This window comes from Eurosta solidaginis, chromosome 3, assembly GCF_040869045.1.
Source record: "Eurosta solidaginis isolate ZX-2024a chromosome 3, ASM4086904v1, whole genome shotgun sequence".
Lineage (NCBI taxonomy): Eukaryota > Metazoa > Arthropoda > Insecta > Diptera > Tephritidae > Eurosta > Eurosta solidaginis.
This window is the reverse complement of record NC_090321.1, coordinates 29,603,383-29,620,558: the sequence shown is the minus strand read 5'-3', so window position 1 is coordinate 29,620,558 and position 17,176 is coordinate 29,603,383. Positions and strand designations below refer to the sequence as shown.

At 36.6% G+C, this 17,176-nt stretch overlaps 1 protein-coding gene across 1 annotated transcript in view; it reads right to left on the bottom strand.

The window, feature by feature from the left end:
• The window catches only part of LOC137246299 (general odorant-binding protein 56h-like), a 208,405-nt gene continuing 191,229 nt past the window's right edge, over positions 1-17,176 (bottom strand). Inside the window, exons 2-3 of the mRNA XM_067777409.1 lie at positions 539-617; positions 1-482 (exon numbers count right to left, since the gene is read on the bottom strand). Of these exons, the coding sequence (XP_067633510.1) occupies positions 156-482; positions 539-592 (381 nt within the window). The 5' untranslated portion in view covers positions 593-617 and the 3' untranslated portion in view covers positions 1-155. The remainder of the gene's footprint in view (positions 483-538; positions 618-17,176) is intronic.

Here is a 17,176-nt window from a genome sequence, read left to right as displayed (position 1 = left end):
TTTATTTTCAGCGATATTACAAACTATATTTTCATTAAATTACGAATAAACAAAAATACTTCACCTTCAAATAAAATCACGTCAAAAAAATTGTACGCAACAAATTCATATCAGCTTAAAATTCAATTTTTCAAAATATATTCTACAACCACTTTTCACATTGATTTGTGACTGATCATGCACTGAGTTAACTTCATGGCTGTATCACAGGGTGATGAACCCTTCTGGCTTTTACATTCATCAACAGCGTTAGTAAATTTCTCATTATCAGCCATTTTACCTTTAACAGCATCTGCCTTAAATGTGCCCGATTCATCCATGAGACCTCCCTTGACCATGACGCAAAGTGTGCTACATTTCAGATTTTCCGATGGTGCAGGTACTTTGCCTTCCAATAAATCCTGAAATTCCTGGGGTGGTACATGGTTTTCCTTGACGCAGTCATCGATGTATTTGCGCATCTCCGCATCGGGCATTGAGTGCTGAAATCAAACTTTGTAATACATTTCTTTCAAAAAGTACACAGCTTATCACTTACCATGCCAACAACGGCGAACGCAAAAACGAGCACAATGATGATGAAGGATTTCATTTTTGAAATATATATATATATATATATATATATTTTTGGTTTTGCAAATTAATGTTAATAATTTATTTGCGCTTCAAAAGCTTGAATACGATTTGCCAAAGAGCTGTGTGGTGCGCGCATTTATAGTGAAATGGGTGTGCTTGAATTCGTATTAATCATTGTACGAAAATTTTTTTTTACATGAATTTTTGTTTTTTAGTCATGCTATGCTATTATTATTATTTTTGCACTCTTATTTTGTTTCTATTGTAATTAGCACCCACTTTTTTATTGATTTTAATCGCTGCTCACAAATTATTTAGTTCCGCGGCGTGATTTTTTGACGTTAACTAAATTTTGCTGTATTTAATCTAACTTCGTTTGCTGCTCTAATTTGTAAATTTAGATATTTTTTTTTTTTTTTTTTATTGTAAATATTTTGCACTTTCTGTGTTTCGATTAATTGAACAAAACATATAATTTTGCAATAACTTAGCGTGAAATAGATAAAGGTATGTGTATATGTGTTATTGTCATTAAGTTGAAGGGAGTATGTGAACAAAATGAAATTATGAACAAAAAGCTTACGCTACTACCTTCATATAAGATCAATTCCCATCGACGTTAAGTGAAAAACTAGAAGTGGAAAATGGGGTCTATGGGAATCAACAAAATCTGTAAACAGAGGAACGCCGCCGGGTGGACTTTTATCACCAATGCTGTGGACGTTGGTTATAAACAAATTGCTTAAGCGGTTCGATTTTTTTTTTTTATTTTTTAAGCGGTTCGATGTAGGACCAATCAAACTTACGGTATATGCAGACGACGTGTCATTAATTATAAGCGGCTTAACAACAATCAGCTGTCTGATGGATCAGGCACTTCGGGATGTTCATGCACCTGGAGTCCGGTTAACCGCCAAAGCGAAAACACCGAACTAGTGTTATTTGTAAGGAAATATAAAATACCTAATTGGACTAAGCCTAAGCTTAGAGACCTAACTCTACAATAAAAATATAGCACAAAGTATCTAAAAGTTATACTAGGTATCAAGTTGTTGTGGAAGCTCCTTGCGGGAGAGTGAGCGAAGGAAGCCTCCGCGACACTGAATGCAAGAGGATGCTGGGATGCACATGGGGCCTAACACCCAAACTCTCTTATTTATTATTCACTGCAATTGTCAAGTCCATACTTTACTATTGGGTTCTTGTTTGGTGGACAGCCACACAAAAAGTACGTTTACCACAAAACTTGAAGGTTATGCAGAGTATCAATGATTGGCATAACGGGTGCCCTAAAAACTATCCCTATAGCAACATTACATGCCATTCTGCACATCGCAACTGTAGACTAAATGGACAAAAACATCACATTAACAACTACAAGTCCTCGCGGCAGGTTGAGTGCAGACCTTATGGACATAGCATCACAGTGCCATCTAATATCAGGCAAATGGAATAAATGATCGCGCGCCTGAGCTTCAAGAGAGATCTTGGGGCCAAAATTGAGCCTGGGGATTGGTGTCAGGGTGCAGAAATGGCAGAATATGCTATACATGCATATACGGATAGTTTCAAATTGATGGGAAGAAGTCGGGCCTGCTTTTTACTGTTGCGATTTAGAAATAAGTAGATCTTACAGGCTGACAATATACTGCAGCGTCTTTCAGGCGGAAAGAAAGCAGCAGAAGTTCTAGAGGAAGCGTAATTAGGCTGTAGTCAAAATATATATTGCCAGTTAGGCGGCAATTAAGGCAATAATCTGACACAGTACTTTATCAAGAAGTATTCTGGAATACCGAAAGGCGGCTACCGTGGTGTGATGGTAGCGTGCTCCGCCTACCACACCGTATGCCCTGTTCACACCCCGGGCAAAGCAACATCAAAATTTTAGAAATAAGGTTTTTCAATTAGAAGACAATTTTTCTAAGCGGGGTTTCCCCTCGGCAGTGTTTGGCAAGCGCTCCGGGTGTATTTCTGCCATGAAAAGTTCTCAGTGAAAACTCATCTGCCTTGCAGATGCCGTTCGGAGTCGGCATAAAACATGTAGGTCCCGTCCGGCCAATTTGTAGGGAAAAGCAAGAGGAGCACGCGCAAATTGGAAGAGAAGCTCGGCCTTAGACCTCTTCGTAGGTTATCGCGCATTACATTTATTTATTTTTATTCTGGAATGCAAAGAAGGATTGAAAAAAGTTCATACATCTATACTGTGTTCCCGGTCATAAAGCGTTAGAAAGTAACGAAAGGGCCGCTGAGCCAGCAATGGAGGGTACAACACTCACCAAATTGATGATAGACGTTCCAATCCGTTTGGAAGGAGACAGCCAAAATCGCAGGGCTGCAAAATTTCTAAGATCATGTACGAAGCCCACGATATTAAACTCACAAAATAGCTTATATCTCCGAAGGGAAAATATTTAAGGCTCACGATGGGCATACTAATTGGACACTGCCTTCTGGCATAACATGCTTATAAGTTAGGACTCGTCAGTAACAGCAGGTGAAGGAAGTGCGAGCTACAGTAAAAAACGGTTGAGCATGTTCTATGTTCATGTCCGGCGCTCGCGGCAGAGTTGCCAAGGCAGCAATTAAACTAGGTCCCAGAAAACTTCTAGTATTTGCCAAGATGACAGATTATTCTACAACGTACGTCCTGTCACCTAATTAAGGTTATTCCGTTTTGTCGTCAAACAAATTTTGGTAACACTGTGGATACATTTAGCTTATGTAAGGTATGTATTGACCGGCCAGCTCACCCTAATCTATCATAACATTACGAATGTTTTCGAAAGTGTAATGATATACATATGTTATGTAAAATTGATGTGTAAAAACGAAACGAATCATCATCAAAATAAATTATGTTCAGTATATACAAAAACCATTGGCCTCTCACTTCCAATTTGCTAATTTTCTCTGTTGTGTTTTGTGGTATAATCAAATTTTTTCAGTATTGAATTTCTGTCATCGCAAAAGCGACTAAAATTGTTATCAAATTATCTATCACAATTTTTGTCATTATTATGATCGCTGATTTATAAGTGACAGTTAGCGTAATTAATTTGCTTAATGAGCTTTTGTTTTTTTAAATTTCGCTGCGAATCATTAAGAGCAATAAAATACTTATTAAAAACAAAAAACTGATGAATTCATTTTTAACATTTATTTTTTTAAAACGATGGAAAACAAGCAAGGAAGGTTAAGTTAGGGTGTAACCGAATATTACATACTCAGTTGAGAGCTATGATGACAACATAAGGGAAAATAACTATGTGGGAAAATGAACCGAGGGTAACCCTGGAATGTGTTTTTATGACATGTGTATCAAATGGATGGTATTAAAGAGTATTTTAAAAGGGCGTGGGGCTTAGTTCTATAGGTGGACGCCTTTTCGAGATATCGCCATAAAGGTGGACCAGGGGTGACTCTAGAATTTGTTTGTACGATATGGGTATCAAATTAAAGGTGTTAATGAGTATTTTAAAAGGGCGTAGGGCTTAGTTCTATAGGTGGACGCCTTTTCGAGATATCGCCATAAAGGTGGACCAGGGGTGACTCTAGAATGTGTTTGTACGATATGGGTATCAAATTAAAGGTATTAATGAGGTTTTTAAAAGGGAGTGGTGGTAGTTGTATATGTCAAGGAATTTTCCAGATATCGACCAAAATGTGGACCAGAGTGACCCGGAGGATCATCTGTTGGATACCGCTAATTTATTTAGCCACGCCCATTTTGAAAATTTCTTTTATTTTTGTATTTTGTTGCACTATATCATTACTGGAGTTGAATGTTGACATAATTTACTTATATACTGTAAAGATATTAATTTTTTTGTTAAAATTTAAAAAAAAATTTTTTTTTTTTAAAGTGGGCGTGGTCGTTCTTCGATTTTGCTAATTTTTATTAAGCATATATATAGTAATATTAGTAACGTTCCTGCCAAATTTCATCATGATATCTTCTACGATTGCCAAATTACAGATTTCAAAACTTTTAAATTACCTTCTTTTAAAAGTGGGCGGTGCAACGCCCATTGTCCAAAATTTTACTAATTTTCTATTATGCGTCATAAGTTCAACTCACCTACCAAGTTTCATCGCTTTATCCGTCTTTGGTAATGAATTATCGCACTTTTCGGTTTTTCGAAATTTTCGATGTCGAAAAAGTGGGTGTGGTTATAGTCCGATATCGTTCATTTTAAATAGCGATCTGAGATGAATGCTCAGGAATCTACATACCAAATTTCATCAAGATACCTCAAAATTTACTCAGGTTATCGTGTTAACGGACGGACGGAAGGACTTGGCTCAATCAAATTTTTTTTCGATCTTGATGATTTTGATATATGGAAGTCTATATCTATCTCGATTCCTTTATACCTGTACAACCAACCGTTATCCAATCAAAGTTAATATAATCTGTGAGCTCTGCTCAACTGGGCATAAAAAATTTGTTTTGATCAAAACATTATGAGATTTACAATTATTATAAGCGCAGGTCGTTAGCAATTGAGTCCGATTTAACACTTGCTTACAGATCTATAAGCGTTATAAGTATGCAGTCTTAAGACTTTTATACAGAAGTTATTGTGGCGAATATTAGCATTTCGATAGGAGTTGCAGAAACATGGTTTGAATACAACTGGCAATAAATCCTAACTTAAGGCACGACTACGAGATGTTATGGAATCGAAGGGAGTTAATGTGTAGAAGTATGTGTTTCATCCTGAAGGGGAAGACTCCGCAGATAATGGCGAACATAGATTTGAACGTTATATTGGCTGCAATATCGGCACAAAAGGCCACAATAGCTTCCAAGGTGGAAGCACCGAAGACACGTACGGTTTTCTTCCTTGTTTTTACAGCTCTAACTTTGTATTCCTATGCTCCATAACTTGCATTTGGAAGATCTCCCGCGCTATTAGTTAATAGCAACAGACTAGTTACTTTTCCGTATATATCCAAATAAGGATATTTTTGCTAGCCCACAAACATAAAATTTTAGCAATCCTCAAGTGATCAGAAAAAATATTACTGGTAACTTAAAAACAAATATCTATGCATAAATATGAAAAAATGTACAGTAATAACAACAAATACATGTGTATATAGTACTGACTCATTAAAGGTGCTTTGGTTCTCGTTATACGCGTTAACAAATCGCAAGATTTCAGAATTTTTAATGGACTTTTTAGACTACTTAAAGACAGGGATCGCCCTGTCCCAACTAGAAAACTCTTGTATCGTCGCCCGTTTGCCAGAAGCATGAATGTGCCAAGATGAAAATGTTGAGAAATCGAGTTTCAAAGTTTATTGCTCCCTCAAAATTAGAAGAATTAGTTTCTAGTGTAAAAATGTACTTATTTTTTATACTCGCACTATGGCTCTTTCAACTGAGATAATTTTTCTGCTTGCATCCCTTCTATTCTCCGAGATTTAGCATATGTGACCCGGCCTATGAAAAGGTGGCTTATGACTCAAAAAAAATTACTACTACTAAGAAACTGAAGAAATGCATTGTTTATCTCTAACAGCTGTTTCTCGCAATTTCTTTTTTGAGTCATAAGCCACCTTTTCATAGGCCGGGTCAGATATTCATTTTTCTGGCACAACAAAACTTTAAAAAGCTGATCTAATTTTTTGTTAACACATCTTTACAAAAAAATTAAAAGTAGTCGGTTCAGGTAAATCGTTTCATACTTTCTATGCATTTTGATGCGCTGAATGCGAATACGCTATAAGAATTGGCCCAACTGGTCATGGTATGGCCTTAACCTCAAAAGATGTAAAAAATCACTACAGATTGATTTTTAAATAACGTTAGCGCCATGCCCAGACCTGCTAGGCCAATTCCGTGGGCGGATTGGGATTCGGAGCATCACAGTACTTGGGAAGGCATCCGCGAATTTGGCTTATCGAAAGTATGTATGTAAATGAAAAAAGTTTAACATTCAATTCAATTTCATATATACTAATGTGTTTTTGTTTAAGATATTATTGCAAACTTAGAACTTCTCATTAGAATCAGAACGAACGAAAACGTTGAGTTCGGTTAAAGCGTTGCCCTCCACATTTTTATAAAAAGAATGATATTCTTTTGGCTTAACCAGTTTTTCACCCAATTTTTTCAAGTATTTTAGTTTTGATTCGGAAAGAGGCATCGGCTTCGCATAAACTGGGTTGTCTTCAATTAAACAACTACCTTTTTTTCGGATCAGCTATTAAAAATTCTTCATCGGTATAATTTTTTTTGAAGAATACCAGGCACGTACCGATCATTTATTCCTAACATTACAAACCTATAGACCCCAAAGCTTTCATTTCAGGAACAGTTTCCAAGTTCGGACGATTTTTTAAATTTTCAGGATCTCTGGATCACCTAGCGAAATTTTTTTTACGTAATGTTTCATTTTCATGGGGTTCTGCTGTATATTCATAGTTTTAAGAATTTAGTTACTGAAATAGCGTTCCCAAGATTCCACATGTTCTATATGGACGTTTAAAATATCTGTCCCATCCAGAAAGCTCTTTTATTTTCAATATTACAACATTATAAACTCCAAAGTTCCATTCAAAGTTTCAGGTCTCTGGGTTATCGGAAAATTCCTTCAAAATCGAAGGCAAAATTTCTAAGTTCAGACGTTCTTTTGATTTTCCAAATTTCCCTCATGTTAAATTGTCATCGGGTTTCGATGTGTGTTCCAAGTTTCAAAACTCTAGCTCTCCAAGAAGTTACTCTAAAATGGGTTGCTAGATTCTCCAAGTTTGTAAGGAAATTGGCGGAAACACATCAAGCGAAACTAATATAAAGGAAGTTAAAATTACAGAATTTAAGTCTAGGGTAGACGAGATGGGAATGTTGGGGGAAAAGGAAAGGCAGGGAAAAATAAAGAAAAGAGATTGAAGTGGGTTGAAGAGTCCAAGCGCGCCAGCCGTCTCTTCGCTTCTTTATGTTCCTACTGTGAAGTGAGAGCAGCGATTTCTTGCACTGGAGGAAATTTTCTTTTAGTTTTATTTATTTTTGTATTTTTTATTTTATTTTAATTTTTTTTTTTGTGTTCATCAATACTTTGTTACCATGTCCTTACTTGCGCCGATTGAAGAGGCTACGTTTCCAATCCGAGCCCATAAAATAGCTAGATGTGAAGGTATTATGTCTTCACTGGCCGTTATTTATACGGTTGTAGAACTTTGTCTCCAATTTGGAAAAGAAAGTAAAGGAAAGAAAAGGAGAGGAGAGAAGAGAAAGAAGAGGAAAAAGGAAAAGGACGGGAGAGGAAAGCAAAGATTAAAAGTCAAAACCGAAGCCGTACCCAAAACCGAACGGCGTGTTATGAATTTGTTATCGAAGTGTTAACGACTTGTTATCGACTAGCCATCAGTATGTTACAGGTGTGTTATCGACTCGGTATACAAGTTATAGATTTGTTGTCGAAGCGCTATAAACTCACTATCGATAATAAAGTTTAGCAATGAGTTACTGATTTTTTATCGACAAGTTAAAGATTTATTATCGAAAAGTTATCGACAAGGTTGTTATCAAAAATTCGTCGATACGTTACCGCATTTTTATTTTTTTGTAACCAAAAAGTTATCTATAAGTTATCGATTTGTTATCGAAGAGCTATCGGTTTGTTTTCGAAAATTATCGTTTTGTTTTCAAAAAAATATTTAAATCTACCCAAAAGTTATCGCTTTGCATTAGAGTGTTACCATGTTAACGACATGCTATCGTTTGGTTGTCGTCGATTCATCGGCTTGTTATGAAACATATAGCGATGCAACTTCACTATGGAAACGCTGCCACTCTGTAAGCCGGCTATAAGAAACCGATAACTCACTAATAATAATACAACAATAACTTGTCGATATCGATTATTACAGATGAGATGCTGACGAAGATTGAGATTATTTGTTTCTGGTAAACTTGTCTCTGTTGTGGTTTACTTTAAACACCTAGGGAAAATCTTAAATATATTAAGTTTTCTTGACTTCTACATCTGCATGCTTATACGTCGAATCTCACGAGTACTTGGTGAGCGCGGTTTTTTTGACAGTTTGTTATCGGTTTGCTAAAGGAGTGCATCGATACAGTGTATACGCGCTATCGATTTCTTATCTACCTTTTCTTCTTGTAGTAAATGTACTTTCTACTTGTAACCGATTTTCTATCGATTTTTTATCGGCTTCTTATTTATTTATTATAATAATATAAACTTCTTATCGAAGGGTTATCAATATTTTATTAGGGATGAATTATCAACAAGTTGTCTGGTAGTTATGGAAATGTTATTAGTATGTTATCGAAAAGTCATTGGCTTGTTATCGAAGTGTTCTCTCGATATTTTATCGATAAAAACGTTATCGACGGCATATCGATTTTTTATCGAACGCATACCGACAACACTCTAAAAATTTTTAAATTAATTTTTCGTTTTGTTGGGTTGCACAAGTTGATTGGGACAACATTATGCGTTATACAGAAGCTTGTAGGCAGGCATGCTTACCAAACGTAACGATATCATTTCGGTTCGTTTATTAACGTTAATTAGCGTAACGAATTGATATCGGTTCGTTGGTTAAGCATGCCTGCTTGTAGCTATGTTAGTACGAGTCTAGATTGATGGCTTTAAAGGTATACATATCTACTTGACTGTAGTTATAGCTACCGAAAGCAAACCGATCGAGTTGAGGATTTATTTATGTTGCCACCGTGCAGCCGCGATTTCGATCTGTTTCATCGCATGGTTAGATGTTACATCGTGCATGAAGACTTTACCAAATTTAAGAAGCCTTCTTGCTTTTGCCTTTTTGAACACGATTTTGATATTGCGACCCATTACAGAATTCTTCCCTACGGTTGTAGGTGTGGATAGGATTACATGCTGGGCCGGAGAGTCGTGATACGTTTCTATAATATGCAGCTAGTCACGAAATACATTTGGGTACTATGATGTTGAGGTACTTATCCCGATCTAAACGAAATACAGTGGGCTCCACCAAGACGTTGCTTTATTCTACATACATATAATCAGATTTACCTTTATTTTTACAACACTCTAAAAAGCTTTTGGTTTTTTCGAAACAACTAAGCACAAACTTATTCGCACCACCTGAAAAGACGGGTACCTGTGCGTATACGTAACACTTTTTATTATAATTTGGAGTATAAGGCTAAGTTTATGATCGAGCGTAATCGCATCGCGCGATGCGAAGGAAATCGCTGTTAGCGATCAATTATATTAGTGCATATGGAGATGTTTATGACAAAGCGATTTAGCGTAAAGCGAATTGAGCGATTACAAGCGACAAAAGCGACGAAAATTTGCAACCAAAATATTTTGATTCAGTTGAGCGAAATAGCGAAACAATATGGATGTTTTTATTGAAAAGGTACGTGACAAGCAGTGCTTGTGGAATTTGCGTTATGCAGTTTACCACAATCGCGAATAGATGCACTTGATATTTTTTAAATATTTTTCTCTTAAAAAATAGCTATTTTCTAATAATAAAATTTTATGAGTTAATATACACATGTTGCTTTCTCTACACTGCCACAACGTGAATAAAAGGACGTTGAGTTGTATTGCTGATTATTCCATCGCTTGCGATTTCGCTCTACTATAAACACTCAATCGCCAGCGATAACGCTAGCGAAAATGTAACAAGCGATGGAACGTTTCTCGTCGCATCGAGCGATGCGATTACGCTCGATCATAAACTTAGCCTAAGAGTTGCATACATACAAGTATACCACTAAAGCTTATATAAGAGTGTTAGAAATATATAAAAAAAAACATTTACCAAACGGTCTAATGTATAAACGTATCCACATTCCTATAGCAACATATATGTACGTCCCTTTATTGTAATTTTGGTATGTCATTCGAAGCAGTCGTCCATAAAAAAGCATTCAAATCTTCGGGGACTTTCACTCAAAAGCACTCGTAAGAAAGTAAAAAAAAAACTGTGCAACTCAGCTTGAGACCTGCAGGAAATGTAACGAAATATGCATAAGTTTGTCTTTATATACGACATGAGTAGCTACAAAAACACACACACACACACTGTTAGTCAAGCGGAAAAAAACAAATGATCGTTACAATAACAAAAACATCAAAAATATTGCATAGAAAAAAATAAGAAAAGGCCACTAAAGCATGTTAAATTTAACATAAATTTGTTGTTAGTTTGACAGAATAACACTCAGCCGCAGGCGAACCTTTTGTGCCAACAACAAAGGTTTGAGCTGCTATGAACGACATGAAAACGGCTTTAAGGAATTGTATGCATGTATAAACGTTGTGGAAGCATGGGCGGGAAGACTTAACATGTGCACTTGCGCTAGGAGGGATGATTTTGTTTACTGTTTTTATTTCGGTAAATAAACAAATAACAAATGGCATGCTATCCTACCCACACCACCTGTCTCACTTTGGGGTATACGGCGCCTTACATATTGCTTCTGCAGTGTATGTTTGGGATGAGACTGGATCATTGCTACATTTTGTTGTCTCTTAAATCTTATACCACTCATAAAGTTAACGCCAACATTTTAACGCTTAAACGTAGTATTGTTGACGCGTAATGGGAGGGATACTTTGGCTGCAAAATCGTTTTGCTGCCTCAGGAAAGTCATAAGAAATGCAACACAAAAATCCGGTGCGCGGTTGTGTGTGTGTGTGTGTGTATTTATATCTGAGATATTTTCTGCTATATTTTTAGACAAAGCAGTCACATTGCTACGGTTTGAAGACATCTCGTTAAAAGCATATAAATACGACGTATGCCAGGGTATTACTCTCATATCCTTTGCCCTTCAGTCTTTTTATTGCTTGTATTTTTGGCTCATGGCCAAATTTTGTCATAACTTTCACTTCAAGTGAAATTTAGTTAGTCCCTTGTTGCTTTTGTTGGCAACTTTGTAGGTAGAGTGACAATTTTTTCCCAATCCTGTTGTTATGGTATGTTTTTTTTTGCAACGCAATGCATATTCGCGTTAAGAACTAAACAGTGTTTAGCTTTGCATGGCTTAATATAGGCATATTTATAGTCCTCTTCGAGCTGCAAGCATTGTCACTTATGCTTGACTTTTAGGTTATGTTTGTTCATAATTTTTTTCGACCACTGAGTCATTTTCATTTTAAACATAAAAAAATAATTAAAAAAAATTTTTTAAGTTAAACGGTTTTATTGAAAACAATAATTACATGAAGTAATAATAATACGAAAAGCTAGAAAATAATTAGGTAGATCATAGGTACTAGTCATCACACTCCTTATCAATCTATGGCGTTGATCAGACAATTAAATAAAAGGGTTAGGCGCGTGAAATTTCTAAAAATGTGACTGATTAAGGTTCAGTTAGTTTTACTTATGACTATCAGTAGAAATATGACGCGTCCAACGCTTTTATTTAATTGTCTGATCAACGCCATAGATTGATAAGGAGTGTGATGACTAGTACCTAGGACCTACCGAATTATTTTCTAGCTTTTCGTATTATTATTACTTCATGTAAGTATTGTTTTCAATAAAACCGTTTAACTTAAAAAATTTTTTTTAATTATTTTATTTTCAAGTTTTTAGTCTTTATTTAATTGCCTATTATTTCTCATTCTATTTAGTTCATTTAGTGACTCATTATTACAAGGACTCTTTCCTGACACTTTGTTACATCCTAAGTCCTCAATACATAATCCTTCCAAAGACTTTACGCGACTCTGCGCCACGTATGCTTGTCCCTCCTCCAACTCCAAAATATTTTGATGTCACTTCTACCGGACTGTATGTAATATTTGATCCAAATATGAGCCAATTCGGGCATCATAGGTCGCTTTCTATTCATGTATCTATGTATTATGTGTTCCAAATATGGGCAAAATCGGACCACAAATATGATTTTTGTGAATATCTCGATCCTTCCGCCACCTAGCGGCGATTTTTTTGATAGGTCGCTTTCAATTCTTGTATGTGTTAAGTGTTCCAAATATGAGCCAAAGCGGGCCGAAAATACGATTTTTGTGAATATCTCGATCCATGCGCCACCTAGCGGCGATTTTCTTTCACAGGTCGATTTCTATTCTTGTATGTATTAAGTGTTCCAAATGTGAGCCAAATCGGTCCACAAATACAATTTTTGCGAATATATCGATCCATGCGCCACCTAGCGGGGTTTTTTCATAGGTCGCTTTCTATTCTTGTATGTATTATGGTTTCCAGATATGAGCCAAATCGGGCCACAAATACGATTTTTGTGATTATCTCGATCCATGCGCCACCTAGCGGCGATTTTTTTTCACAGGTCGATTTCTATTCTTGTATGTATTAAGTGTTCCAAATGTGAGCCTAATCGGTCAACAAATACGATTTTTGCGAATATCTCGATCCATGCGCCACCTAGCGGCGTTTTTTTTCTTATTATTGCATTGTCATCGGGTTCTGAACTATATTCCAAGTTTCATGCTTGTAGCTTATCGGGAAGTTACTTAAATTTCAATTACAAGATTCGTTCACAATGGCCGTGCAGCCGTGCATGCGGCCATGCGACCTGTCAACTCAAGCTAAATAAAGCCGTTAAAAAAGTTGTATATTGTTAACCACATCGTCCCTTGGCCGAACACAATGTGTGTTTGGCTGCCGAATCAGTTGTGTACGTGTTGACATACCGCTAACACCAAAGGCATTTTGATTTTCGCGAGTCAGCTAGAATCATGTCTGTCTGAATAATAATAAAATATTTTCACTAACACATCGAAACTGGCTTTTGATTATAAGTCACTGCCCTGCACAAAATGCGATTAATCTAGGATGAATGCGGGATGAGTCGCAAAGGAATATGCAACCAAGGTCAGTTTTGACCTCTTTGTATGAGTTGAACTGTTCCCTTTTGTTTGAGCATGTCCTATGAAGAGCCTAATTGTACCCATTTATACCCACAAGGAGTCGATAAGACCAATCCCATTTGTACCATTATGGACACATATGAAGACCAGTCTCTTTTCGGTTCAATAAAGACTCAAATAGGGAGCAGTCGCATTTTTCATGGCAGAAACACAATCAAAGGGTTTGTGAAGCCAACAGATCTATTTGTTGAAAGTTGTGTTGTTGTCAAAAAGGAATTCAAAATATTATCCGAAAATTTAACCCTAACTCCAGCGTAGACGTTAAGTCCTAGTAATTTAGGTTCGGTATATGGTTTCGCATTTTTCTTAAATAATTCGATTCAATCACCTGTAATTATTTTTATTTTACTCATTTCGTTGCCGTTTTTTCAATGTTTCATAAAATGGCCTACATAGATTTCAAACTGACTTATCCCAACTGTACCCGAAAGGGCCTAAAGGGGGCCAATTATACCAGAATGGAGACAAAAGTGATCAATCGGAGACCAATCTATTTAGGGATTAATCGCATGATTATAAGTTAGTTTTGCTGAAATTACTAATTAAATAAATTGTTGTTATTGATAGCACAGAAAAATTATAAAATTTGCGTACGGCGATTTTTGATGTTTTCGGATGCTGAGATTTGAACTCGAATACACCTGCATTTTTACTGGTTTTAAGGCAGATGCGTCTATACACTAAGTCATTTCAATGCGTTGCTGCACCATTTATATTTTTTCTCTAACTTATTTGCCATTTTATTGCTCTACGTTTCATACATACCCTGCTACATTTCTTTATATATTATGAAAGTTTTAACTCTTGGAATAAAGCTAAATTCGGACACTACTGAACGTTTAGGTCTACAACTTCCCTTCAAGAAGAGTCATGTGCTTATTTTTCACTAAGTCAAATTTGACAACAGACTCTGTTGTATCATGAAAACGGCTCGCAATAAATTGTCAAATCCATTTTGACTACAAAGAAGTATTAAATTGACAATTAAATGCCCAACGGCATAGCCTTTAGGTCTAAAAAGATAGCTATAAAAAAAATTTGCTCCTGACTTTCTGAAACTTTTAAGAATAAAATTTTTACTTTTTACTTAGCTTTTATTACTTTGGATTTACATATGTATATATGTTTGTATGTATGTATGTATATATTTGTATGTAACGGAGAATTTTAGCATAAATTTCTACCGACTTCCAGAAGTTTGGTTAATTCGAAACTTTGTTAACGTATCAAGGTCCGATGAAAATGAACTACTTTGATGGTGGGGTGACATAAGCCCAAAGAACGTAAAGTCAATTGATCTTATGACCACTTAAAATGGCCGTAAGTTAATTTGAAACTTTGAACACGTATCAAACGGCGTAACAATGCAATCATTTCATGATGAGGTGCCATAAGTTCAACGGACATAAAGTCAATTGACCTTATTGGAGAATGACCGTAACGTTAATTGAATCTTTTCACACGTATCAAGAACCGATGACAATGCAATAATTTGATATTGGGGCGACATAAGCCCAAAGGACATAAAGTTAATTGACGTTATGACCATTCGAATGGCCATAAGTTTAATTGGAACTTTGCGCACGTATTAAAGTCCGATAAAAATGCAATAATTTAAAGTTGGGGTGGCATAAGGTCCACGGAAATAAGGTCAGTTAGCCTTATGACCACTTCAAAGAGGTCATACGGCCCATTTACCTTATAACTATTCGATTTGGTAATAACGTCAATTTACAACTTAAATTGACAGCAGGGACCTTCAAAATTTGGTATAGTGACCATGCAAGACGTTTCCGTTTGACCATGTGACCCTTTCGATAAAACGACCATAACCATATGTTGACTGAAGTGAGACGAACACAAAAGCAAACAAGCTCCGCAGATTTAATTTCATGCTAATTTGCAATTGCATTTTTACTCAGTTTACCATTGGAGTCAAAAAAATATATAGGAAAATAAGCGCTACGGAGTTTTTTATTCCAAATTTTTTAACAGCGCAAACATCAGTTAGTCAAACAGTGAAGGTCCTTCATGAACGAGTAAAGGCCCGTAGTCTAAACGTACTCGAAAACGTGGAAATCTACAAACTATCTCGAACTAAAAAATTAAAAATGTGTATAGTTTGAAAAAACTGAAAACCTTCACCTTTACAGCTAACCGGACTAAAAATTAGAAAATAATTTTTAATCGCAAAGATTTTAAGTAACATTAGTAGAAGATGAACAACCCCACGCTTTTATACTCTATATTTGATTATTCTTTTGATAACTTAAATTTTAATAAGGGTAATATTATTTTGAGTAAATTATTTATGGTAGATTTTTCCAATTATTTTTTTAACTCTGTCAAGCTGCTATTTATTTCCTTCTAAATGGGCGTCTCACTTCCCTATTCGCCTCAAGATAACGCTCCAATATGGTGTGCAGCGTAGCCATATAGGCAGCGTCCATTTTCCCAGAATCAGCTCGAAATTGCTCGTCGTACCAGTTATTTTTTGCGGGTTCGCTGAAAGCCAATGGTCCGATCCACCATTTCAGAGCTATTGAGATTTAAAAAAAGAGTTTCGATCACGGATCGTAACACGTAATACGGGCCCAGGTGTGAGAGTCGAATGAAGCTATTATCAACTGTCTGTTTGATGAGCTTATTAGTTTTGACAGCAAACTTCCCTTGCGTCATTGCGCGCGATTTCTTTGCTGCGCAGAGGCGTATGCTTTTCCTCGTTGGTACAAGGTTGTGGCCCGATTAGATATTTGGATTTCGTAGTGTGCACATCCAGGATACTGGAACTATATCTGCCGTCGATCACTGGGTGATCGACTCGATTTCGTGTTTTTGGATTAAGAGACAGCCAAGCAGCTTGGTGCATCTTTTTATGCTGAAACCTGATATTGAAGAAGACACAAAAACTACGGCGAGCGTACAGATCGCTTCTACAGCTACATTCCCTTGAAAGGATTTTAAATAAAAAAGCCACTGTGATTGTTTTTTAATGGTATTGAAAACTATTTATATAAATTATAATTTGGAAAAAACAAATTGTACGCAACATATTCATTTCAGTTTTGACTTCAAAAATATTCTGCAGCCACGTTTCACAATGATTTGTGGTTGATCATGCACCGCGTTATTTTCATGGCTGTATCACAGGGTGACGAACCCACCTGGCTTTTACATCCATCAACAGCGGCAGTAAAATTTTTATCATGTGGCATTTTTGCTTTCGCTTCATCTGCCTTAAATGTGCCCAATTCATCCATCCAACACTCTAAACCCAAAGGGCAAGGGGAGGACGACGACGTCACGATGAAGGTGCTGGAGGGGGACAAATAGCCCAATGGTGCTGTGAGTCCTACAGATAAACCTCCAACACAGTAAAGTTGCGTCGAGCGAACTCCTCCTAACACTTGAAGAGAGTTCGTTTGACATGGCGCTGATCCAGGAGCCGTGGCTCTCATCGGGAAGAAAGGTTTCTTGACTTAGCACGCGCGGATTTGGCGTTTACTATGCGCAAACGGAAGGACGGGTGCGAGCTTTAGTAATGGTAAGGAAACAGCTGCAAAAATATATGCTGCCTAATTACACTACTGAGGACCTCGTAGTGGTAGCCGTTGAGCAAAGGAATAAGTAGGCACTTATCCTGGCATCCTGCTGCATGGCCCATGCTGCGGAGGTTGTACTGGTGGAGTGCAAGAGGCTAG